At 30.8% G+C, this 10,819-nt stretch overlaps 2 protein-coding genes across 3 annotated transcripts; both read right to left on the reverse strand.

The window, feature by feature from the left end:
- On the reverse strand, positions 1–3,247 carry LOC113509834 (uncharacterized). 2 transcript variants are annotated; one of them, XM_031910805.2, is made up of 5 exons: positions 2,489–3,245; positions 1,950–2,018; positions 1,138–1,269; positions 503–736; positions 1–100 (listed from the first exon to the last, which is right to left on the reverse strand). In XM_031910805.2, the coding sequence occupies exons 1-5, from the start codon at positions 2,549–2,551 to the stop codon at positions 14–16; spliced, it is 585 nt and encodes a 194-aa protein (XP_031766665.2). In that variant the 5' UTR covers positions 2,552–3,245; the 3' UTR covers positions 1–13. The 2 variants fall into 2 exon arrangements, with proteins under 2 accessions (XP_031766665.2, XP_052755307.1); XM_052899347.1 differs by having other exon boundaries at positions 46–736; positions 2,489–3,247.
- Positions 3,248–3,304: 57 nt separating this feature from the next.
- Positions 3,305–8,285, reverse strand: LOC113509780 (general odorant-binding protein 67-like). Its single transcript, XM_026893202.3, has 5 exons — positions 8,153–8,285; positions 7,129–7,224; positions 6,647–6,766; positions 5,509–5,739; positions 3,305–3,831 (listed from the first exon to the last, which is right to left on the reverse strand). The coding sequence occupies exons 1-5, from the start codon at positions 8,192–8,194 to the stop codon at positions 3,730–3,732; spliced, it is 591 nt and encodes a 196-aa protein (XP_026749003.3). The 5' UTR covers positions 8,195–8,285; the 3' UTR covers positions 3,305–3,729.
- Positions 8,286–10,819: the final 2,534 nt, after the last annotated feature.

Genomic DNA, 10,819 nt, shown 5'->3' on the forward strand with positions numbered 1-10,819 from the left:
TTTATTTCTATTATTATTTCCTCATATAATACGTCCGACATTCATCGTAAAATTGCTTTTGTTTGGAACATTCTATGTTATTTATTGGAACGGGGCAGTCCTGAAATGAGAAGCATCATTAATCAGTCAGGTAATTATATAATTTGAGTGGAATATACAATAGTATCTTTTAAGAAATTGCTTTCGAGTGTTCAAGCAATACTGGATATTATATTTGTTAATGTATCTTATCAACTGTGACGATCCATTATTATGGAATAGCAACGCTGCGGATTACCATGGGTTAACCATAATAACCCATGTTATTATGTTCATGATATTTATATTTATTTGTCAATCTGCATGTACCCACTCTATGAAATATAGTTAGTCGTAATTGTTACTCCTTATTAGGATTTAACAGGCGTCACAGGATATCCATGGTGTTGTTCATGTTTATACGCGACTCGGTTACCACAATCACAAGTTGTATAGAGAAAAAATGTTTAGTTTGTATACTCACTAGGTTAATAACGTGCCTTATGCACGAATGAAAATTGTAAAACTCGCAGATTTTTAGAGGCATAAAGTATTTGAAAATTTGCTTGCAATGTACTTTGGCACTCAACATAATTGTAGCAAATATAGGATTTAGGTCTACCCATTTGTCTAGATGGTTGTAATATTGTTCGTCATCCACATATTCTTCATCAGTTAGTAGATTATATTTTTTTAAAATACATCGCCAGTGATCGCACTGGAATTAATTATAAAAAATATATAGATCGAATATATTTTATTCCTGGATTTGAACTATTAATAGAATGATCCTATAGAGCTAGCCGTAGAAAGCTATGTTCGAAATTTTGCAGCATGTTAGAAATAAAATGACTGCCAGTGCAAAGGATCAGTAAATTGAAAAATGACAATGAGGTACCACATAGTTCGATGATCTAAAAAAAAAAGATCCTGGAAGATAGACACAACCGATATAGTAAGTACATGATTAGACAAAATGGAGCGATAACCTAAGTGATGTATTTCAGGGAGTCAAAAAATCTAGATAAGTTTAGAGTTCTACTTTGGTAGTCTATGGGGATAAGTGGACAATGACAATGTTTATGAATATCCTAATTACGTAAATAAGATTTAACTTACACCCGTGATCGCTTGCCGTCTTAGTGTGGTGACATTATTTTGTTTATCCGTAAATAGTAATGCAAAGATAGCTCCACATGCTCTAGCTACGTCTCGCGCGAAAAATGGTGGAAATACGCAACATTGACGCATCTGTAATTTTAAGCATGCATATAAATTTTCAACCCTTTTCAAAAAGAAAGAGGTTTTCAAATCGGTTGTATTTTGTTTTTGTTTGTTATCTCATAATTCCGTAAGTTCTAAACCAATTGGAAAAAATCTTTTTTTATCTAAAAGAATATGCTTACAGATTAGCTGTGTCGGAATTTAATCAAAATCGGTTTCGTAGTTTAGTTTTTAAGTAATAATAACTGGCTTTGTTACAACTGAAATTGTTTTTTTTTTGTGGAATACTATAACTTGTATAGTATATAGCGTCTTTATCCGTATGACCAAAAAGTTTTAACATTCACTGGAATTAAATATAGCTTATGTATTTTTCCTTGCTAAATATTACACTTGTGCCAAATTTCATTATAAATATGAAACTGTCATATATATAATGGAGTATAGAAAATTTTCCATGTGTTAATTTAGGATATGATCCGTTTGTATACCAAATTTAATTTAAATCCGTTCAGCTGTTTAAACGTAATTCAGTAACAAATATCTAAATTAGATAATAGATTTGGGTAGTTAGAAATCGGTACAGAACTTGACAGGTCTGGATAAGTTCAGATTAATCTGGTTTTCAGTGAAAATAGACAAAAAGGTGATGCTGATAAAATTTACCTACATGTAACATAGATTTAAATTAAAATACAAAGTTTTACCAATAATTCTGGAGCAGCGTGACAGCTATCTGGTTTCACAAAAGCACCTTCATCATATTGACATCTGACCTAAAATTATTAAAGATTGTTATGCTTTTAATTCTAAGTGAGATAAATCACGAAAATTTCTATTAGGGTTTTGTGAATGGATGAAAAGTGTAATGGTAAACCCATCTACATGCTGTTTTATTGATTTAGGCTGGTTGACTTGGTACTTCCAGCTTTCTTACTGATTTGAAAGATAATACACGAGTTAGTGTGTTAAATGTAGTTAAAAAGAAATTGTCAATATAATTCAACAACAGTTACTATATTGGCAATACATACATAGTCGTAAATGATACAATATTTCTTAATAGCTACGATGTTAAACATAATGTGAGTATGTTTTAACATTCTACATGTCTTTTCATTAGTACTTTAGTTCTTATATTTCTGCCACTAAGTAGCTGTGGACTAAATGATTAATCTGATGAATTTCTTAAGTAATTTATTTTAATCATGTAATTTACAAAAATAAAAAAAATATCAATACTTACATATACTAACACAATAGATATTATTACATTTGCAGTAATGAAATAGTATTTTACTGAATACATCTTGTCTATTTTTTAAGTAAGATACAGTATAAGTTAATATTATTAGAGACATGAAACGTCCTAACTGAAGTTCAAATTAAATCTGATAGTATTCGTATCGACGTTCGATTGATATTTGTAAAACTGAGCTTGTGTTTAAAAATATTGAAGTTATATAAAGCATTGTATCAGTTTACGTAATTGTACTGTAGTTCATTTCACAGGCTATTATTGACAGCTAAGAATTTTAAAACAAGAATATGTTTTATGACTATTGCAGCAAAAGGTAGTTAAAAATAAAGATCAAGAACAGAAAAAGGAAACTAAAAGAGTTTTGGAGGAAGATAGTTTAGAAATAGAAGAGAGACAGAGAGAAATACTTTAATTATTTATTTATTATTTAATTATTTATGATTAATTTTATTGTTGTTCCTTTATTCGGTCGGACCATTATTGTGAAATTGAAATTAGAACGTATGTTTTAATTTAAAATTATACAGTCGATATTCAAATGTTATAATTTTAATATCGATTGGAATGGACCAATTAAATTATTTCTCTGGAATCTGAAATTATTAATATGAAATAATTATTTCAGTTTCCAGAAAAATAATTTAATTTCAAACATCCGAGTATATTTCTAGCTAGATAAATCATCGACACTCCATCGCAATAATTAGAAGTTAATTGTTAATCAACGTAGATAAACGCTTAATTGAAAACGGCCAATCAAGGACAATGTAAACAGGAAAGAACGGTAATGAAACACATAGATGAAAATATTTAATTGTTTAATTAGTTTTTCTATTTACATAAAAAAAATAAATCTAAATAAAAATAATACTAGTTTAATACATAGTACTTGTGGCGTGTACCATCGTACTTTGTAATAGTTATATATTAATATATTAAAATAAAGGTACATAATACATTCATCTTTGTTTTGAGACCATGTCTAAGACATAGATTCTCTCTCTGTTGTAATGCTATGTATGACATGAAGGTCTTTTAATTGGCAATTCCACTTGTTCCTACCAACGTTCCCCACTAGGGTAAGAGTGGATTTTTTTCCACCTGTCTCTACTATTATGCGATCAGTAGGAATAAGTGGAATAGATGCTCTTCTCTATCGATTTTTTTTAAATAATAATAAGTACAGTTTGTGCTTCTACTTTAAATAATTGTACAGCAGTTGGCGTTTAATTGGAATTATTAAGATTATTCTGGAAGAAAGGTGTGCACTCCTCCATATGATTTTTAAGTTTTTGGCATCCGTCTGATTCGTCCCAAATTGGACATTTCTGAAAATAGAACAAAATATTATACATACATTGTTTTTGTTTAATTAACTGTGGCTTGCAAAAGTGACAATAACAGACGTATTTATAAAAGTATAGTGTATACATGGGTATATACAGAATGCTTTTATGCGTGCGTATTTATGTGTGCACAAACACACACAATTATGTGTATGTATAGATAATGCTTTTGTCGTTCATGCATACTACGGGCTAACCGTTACGGTTCAATTCACAAAGGAACTATCCCTTCGATTATACCCATGCAATATCCATTCTATAAATGTATATGGAATCCTTTTGTATGGAATCAAAAGACATAACACTATAGGTATTACCTATTGCATTATATTGAGTTTATATTAATACACTAGCTATATCCCGCAGCTTCACTCGCGTGAATGAGTATATAAAGTTTCCTAAGTTAGCTAAGTTAGAATAAATTTACCTATCCATTTATCGATCCACCCATCTTTATAAATTTTCGCTTTTATAACATTACCTAACAGGATAGCTTGATTTTCATAAAATTTAATTTAACTTTATTCAAATATTGATTATATTTAAAACATTTATAATTAACTGTGTGTATGTATGCTGTGGCATCGTAGTTTAAAATGAATTGACCGATTATGATGCGTTATTTTTTATTTGAAGGCTGACGTGATAGAGATAGTTCTTAGTTTATAATCTACGAAGATATATTTATGCGCTTCAAATTCATTAGCTCTTTTTATAGATTTGATTGCGTCAGGGCTTTTTTAAATTTTTCATAAATTTATTTTAAATTTAGGCCTCTGTTTCATTTCAAGCAAAAAGAACAGAACTGAATATATTAATCAGTTTAATTTAATTTTAATTTAATTTAGGGTCCCAAAATAAAGAGGCCCCATATGGTTCCGACTTTGTCCATTCGTCCGTCGCATAATAGCACTATATTTCAGTAACTACTGATGCAATTGTTGTGCCCGACAGGGTTAATAAAGTGCTTTTCTTATTTTCTGAAACTTTTTGTAATGTTGCACAATGCAATACTTAATTTAGTTGAATTGGATTAAATGATTTGAAAATTTGAATATATGACGAATATATTTAAATATTTACTGATCTGATATTATATCATTTTTATAAATGTAAAAAAGACAAATATTTATACAAAAGAAAAAAAATTAAATAAATATATATTTTTCTTGTAGTAGGGTCTAAAAATTGGAGTCAAAATGTAAAGTGGGGTAAAAGCAACACGTGAATTGGGGTTAATTTTTACACACCAAAATAATAATTTTAGTACATGGTAATACTAAATAAAGAATATTTTATTTTATATGCCGCTTTGTTTTCGAGATGAGAAATAAAAAAAAAACAGAATCAATCTTATAAGCAACTAGGTCAAATAATAAACAGAGCGCCTGAAAATTTCCACTCCACAGATCGGTATTATATCGGCGCAGTGCAAATGTAGTCGTAATTGAAATAAATAAATGAAATTAAATGAAATGTTTTTAACGTTTACGTTTTAAGCTTGGAACCAATCAATAAATATTACACTTAATGTATCTCTTTTTATCTTGTACAATGTTTTGAACATCTATAATTAATTATGTACTTTTTTTATTGTTATCTGTTATGTTTTCCAAATAAAAATAAATAAGGCAATGAATTATCTAAAGAGAAACTTACAGCAAACAATGTAGAACTGATGCAGAAGACTATTTTATTAGCTTCACAGATTTGAGGCGGCCCTGGAAGTTGTCTTCCGACGCATAACTCTTTTGCTGATACTATAGCTGACTGGAATTCTGTGTGATTAGACGTCCATTTGTCCAAAAATGCCGCTAACTTCTCGTGATCGATCGTAGTCTCATCTTTGAGAAGATCGTGCTTTTTAAGCATGCATAATTGTTTGGAGCACTGCAATATTGAAGTGTTTCGTTTTAGATAGAGAACAGAGTATTTTATACTGTGGTTTTATTATTATTTACTATAAGTCCAATATATTTTACAAACGACAATAATTATGAGCTTAATTATTGTCGTTTTAATCGAAATAATTTAAGTATAATAAAATAAATTACAATAATCTACTACTACTACCAGAGTAACATTTTAAAGTAATAAAGAGTATCTATACCATGCCATACAATACCAGGCTTTTAGTATCCACTGCTGAACATAGGCCTCCTCCTATTGAGGGGTTTTGCCAATAGTTGCCATAGTTGGCAGGCGGGTTGGTAACCGCAGTTAGGCTTTGGTGGTGTTTTAACAGGGACACTGCTGCCTGTCCTTCAACCATTAAATTCCCTTAGTCCACAGGAAAGGAAGGGTTGGTTCATTCTATTCCAGAACCACACGAATAATATCTACGCAAGTTTCTTTTGATCTACTTTTGATTTAGAACTACTGACAGATACATATCCATTATTGTTAATATAATGAACACATGCGACCTACCTATTTTTCGTTAAGCATATCTGACGACAATAACGAAGAACAAAAAATATAAGCAACAGTATAACAGTAGGTAAATATTATAAAATATTAAATTTATCATATTGGGCTTTCAATGGTAAATAAACTTACAATTATTAGATATTTATTTATTTATTACTTTAACTGGATGAGCTTTACAGTCTTCCAATATGCTCACTCAGGAAAGTATCAGTGCAATAACATATATAGAAAAGGAATAATACACATAAATAAAAGGAATAATATTAAAAAATATTAATTTAACTAGAGATAATATCAGATCCTAAATTTCTGCACACAAAAACCTTGTGGTCATATAGCTAAATACATAAGAAAAGGTGATACTTACATCAGGTGGACCTTGTGGTCTTTGTGGTGGTCCTTCCTCATTAAGTTTCCTGAATCCGCACTCTTGGAACTCTTCATCAGTGAAAAAAGGAGGTATTTTGCAGCATTCGTGAGGGTTGTTCTAAAAAAAATCGTATATGTTTATGGTCACCGTTGTACAGTGGTAGATGTATTCAGTAAATGAGATTAGAAAAAATCAAGGCCGAATTAAACAATCTTGAAACCTCACATACGCATAGCAGTTATATTTATAGAGTCGAAAAGCAGAATAATTGCTGTTATTTAATTAGTTTGACGTAGACTAAGAGTCCTTAATATTGAATTAGAATTTAAGTTCTTGTATTTCGGAAGGGGAATGTTCGAACTATTTGGGCATTATCAAGTCGCATAGTTTTCAGTTATCTTTCAATTGTCTCTTCAAGATTATTCTCCAAATAGAACACTTTAAATGGTTTTACTATTAAAGTCTGATGACCAACTTACAACGTCTTGTGGGGGACGTCGACATTGTTCTGGAAGATTTGGCGGGAAACGCGGTCCTCCCGTGAACTCTTGCGGTGGGCCTTGTGATGTAATCACCTGTGAATTTGTATTTATATCCATCTTTTAATAATGTTTGTAAATATTTCTTTCAAGTTCTTTTCGTTCGTTGTTTATTTAGAGTTTATTGAAATGAATACCTACTATTAATAAATTAATAATAATCAGTCTTAGGTATATTATTGTTTTGTGTAATGATCACAATCTATTATAATATACAATAAATAAATTGACAATTACATTGTATGATACATGTCAATATGATGCCTGCGGCCACTTTCTATCATCGTACGGCTCGCCATCGACAGGGAGTTCACCCTCATACCTTACAGCCTAAATGGTCGCGTACAACGCGGTTTCAGGGTCGCGTACAACGCGGTTTCAGAGATGCTTTCTCCCACGAACACTCAGGTTATGGAATGAGCTCCCTGCCGAGGTTTTCCCGAGAGACTACAGCATGGGGTTCTTCAAAAGGGGGGTAAAGAGATTTCTTCAGGGTCGGCAACGCGTGCGTAATATCTCTGGTATTGCAGACGTTCATAGGCTACGGTAACCGCTTACCATCAGGTGGGCCGTATGCTTGTTTGCCACCTCAGTGGTATAGAAAAAAATAGAAAATAGGTATCTGATTATATTCCTGTCGAAGTCGCACACGATACGCACAGAAAATTATTATATAGTATTTTATGTATTTTCATTTTCACGTCAAGGTCTTCCACGGGGATTGCAGGATCCTAATCATCTTTGAAAAAGAAAAGCTTCTCGCATTAAATGTATTTATTTTTATGATTATGTAATACGATGTCTTCAGTAATTGTCAATCGATCCTATTGGTTGCTTTTTATTCAAATATAAATGCGTATTTTAAAGACTGTTTACAATTAATTCTGTTCAAATTTGAGTCTTTTTTTTAATTACATGATTGTATAAATATAATAATATTGTTTAAATTAGTGTGGTTACTTACATGAACAATTGTGGCCAAAACGAAGGCTACACTGAAACCCATGATGGCACGGAACCTGAGGGCTCGAGGTGTTAGGGTGAAGTGTTGATGTGACGTATGTTTCAGCAGTTATATAGTCGCCAACATTGTTCGTGGCCATTGTGCGCTACGGGAAATAACCAAGGTGTCGTGCCATAGAACAATGAACGTATATAGATGCGACAGACTCACTTGGTCCATCGTTAAGTACATATATACAAATTTGAGAATTATGCAATTGTAAATTTTAAATTTATTATTTTAAATTTAACCTTCCGATTGCTCGATATGATAGGATTTCAGCAATAGTTCGATCTTGTTAGGTTTTGTTTGAACACTTGTTAGTAGGTTACAATTTTGCATTTATTATTATATTTTATGATATATAATCTACCTACATTAAAAAAAAAAAAAAAAAACTAGCTTATACTGTCTTGCGTACGTGAATTATTGTCATTTATTTAAAACTTTAGTTACCATTTACAGTAAATGATATATAAAGTGGATTTCATACTAAATAGTATTCGCTCTTTATCTATTAATTAAGAATATGGTTTATCCGTATGCCAAATTTCATTCAAAAATCTATTTATAGGATATCTTTTGTTATTCTTTTGTTGTTTGGTTAGTTTCTTAGGTTTTTATAATTTAATGATATCGATTAATATCTAAAATCTAATTTAAACAAGGTAATGTAAAATATAGTTCGAAACTTGTACACTTAATTTACTTCATAATGTTATTTAATTTATGCGTTGTTAGTTCAAATATTATAAGTTTCCTGGGTAACTACAAAGTGGTGATAAAGTAAGATTATTGTGTCACCATTACTATTTTTTTTACATAAAATTTTTCTAAGGCTAGGAGAATACAGTACAATACATCAGTGCAAAAAAAAAAGGGAATTAGAATTAAACCCTATATGCTGTGATCACGATATAACTACAACTGAAGAGTAGAGCAATAATTGATATTTAGTCCAGAGGATTTAAATAAGTAAAAATAATTTCAGGCAAAAGCATAAAGCAGGAGGGCACATATTAAGCTTCTATCTATTAGTATGTTGGATAGATTTATCATCATAATGACGTCATTACATATTATATGCAGATATTATAACTGCTAGTAGTTACTTTATGAAGACACTAGGAGACAGGAAGACACATACTAATTTCCTCAGATTGCGTACGTCTTTTGGCTATTGTCTATGTATGTACATACAGCATACGCCGTACAGCGGAACATTTATTTTCTAAAATAGTTTAGATTCTGTCTATATATATTTATTTTTACTTCACCGGAACGTCATATACCTATTATCATTTTTTGATTAATGGTTATGAACCCAGATAGTATCTGTTACAGTTACAATTAATGGTTATAGTATTATGTGTCTATTGTTGTTATGTTACTTATATTTATTATAATAACGTTCTATCTATTATTTACTTTTCTATTTTTCAACAATAACAATATTACTTCAAAAGATTATTACTAGATTAAATGCAATTGCTTCCTTATTTTTGTGAGTAATCATTTATAGATAATTTGTCGCGTAATTGAGGCTAACTAGCGTCCTGCAATTGGATAACTATGCCATTATCTCCGCATCCAAAATATCCACGCAAAACCATTCTTTGGAATCAATTTCCAGCAGCAGTATTTCCGAACCGATACGACAACATAACCTTCAAGAAAAGAGTATATTCCTTTTTAAAAGGCCGGCAGTACACCTGCAATACCGCTGGTGTTGTGGGTAATCATGGGCGGCGGTAGTCACTTACCATCAGGTGAGCCGCATGCTCGTTTGCCCCCTGTATTGTAAAAAAAATATCAAAGTTTGGAACGTGATCTTACTCTGTTTTCTATTTAATGAGAGGGCTTTGAGATTCTTAGCGAAGTCAATCACGAAGTTAACTGCAAGATAAAAACCGAAATAATAATATTCGCAGATAACCCAAACTTACTAATATAGTTAAAAAAAGTAAGAAACTGAAGGGACAAATGGGCAGAACTTAGATAACTGATACTTAAAAACAATGACAATCAATAGGAGAAGAAAGTATGTCTAATAGCAATCATTTCCACTACATGGACAGATGTCTTTAAATATCGCAGCGAGTCAATGAATACAGATGGTTTAGTCTTTTATGACAATCTAGGGAGAAATTTCATATTTAGCAATGAACAGTAACGATAGGGTTTAAAACAATATATTGTTGTGCATAAGTGAATAAAAATATACTATTTTATTTTAATTTTAATATTACATTTGGAATCAACACTACTACTACTATATGAATAATTTTTGACTTTGATTTTGATTTTTTGACAATTAACGACTAAGGATGAGCTTCATAACTAAGCTTTTGTAAACTTTTGGTATAAGCATAGGTAGAATTATGAAAATAGATGGAGGATTGTTAATGACGTAAGCCCCTTGCATTCTTTCTGCTCACCCTTAAGAGATCTAGCATAAATATATACGTATAGATAAAATATTTGTTTTGTAAGATTAGGTGTAGATCTGTATAACCTTGTTTGAATTGCATGTATGCGTTTCTACTGAAAACGGGGACGAAATTTACAATCAGCTAAATATTTACATATACAAGTACTTACCTAATGCAACGTTCACGTAAAATCTAC

This window comes from Galleria mellonella, unplaced genomic scaffold (assembly GCF_026898425.1).
Source record: "Galleria mellonella isolate WM207_F2 unplaced genomic scaffold, CSIRO_AGI_GalMel_v1 utg57, whole genome shotgun sequence".
NCBI lineage: Eukaryota > Metazoa > Arthropoda > Insecta > Lepidoptera > Pyralidae > Galleria > Galleria mellonella.

Bases quoted from the DNA above. Each gene is read 5' to 3' on its own strand.
- LOC113509834 (XM_052899347.1), bottom strand. From the start codon at position 2,551: ATGTATTCAGTAAAATACTATTTCATTACTGCAAATGTAATAATATCT. The intron at 2,019-2,488 runs GTAAGTATTGAT...TAATAATTTTAG, and splicing joins TATCTATTGTGTTAGTATAT to GTCAGATGTCAATATGATGA. The intron at 1,270-1,949 runs GTAAAACTTTGT...TTAAAATTACAG, and splicing joins ACGCTGCTCCAGAATTATTG to ATGCGTCAATGTTGCGTATT.
- LOC113509780 (XM_026893202.3), bottom strand. From the start codon at position 8,194: ATGGGTTTCAGTGTAGCCTTCGTTTTGGCCACAATTGTTCAT. The intron at 7,225-8,152 runs GTAAGTAACCAC...ACAAATTCACAG, and splicing joins TTTTGGCCACAATTGTTCAT to GTGATTACATCACAAGGCCC. The intron at 3,832-5,508 runs GTAAGTTTCTCT...TTCTATTTTCAG, and splicing joins TCAGTTCTACATTGTTTGCT to AAATGTCCAATTTGGGACGA.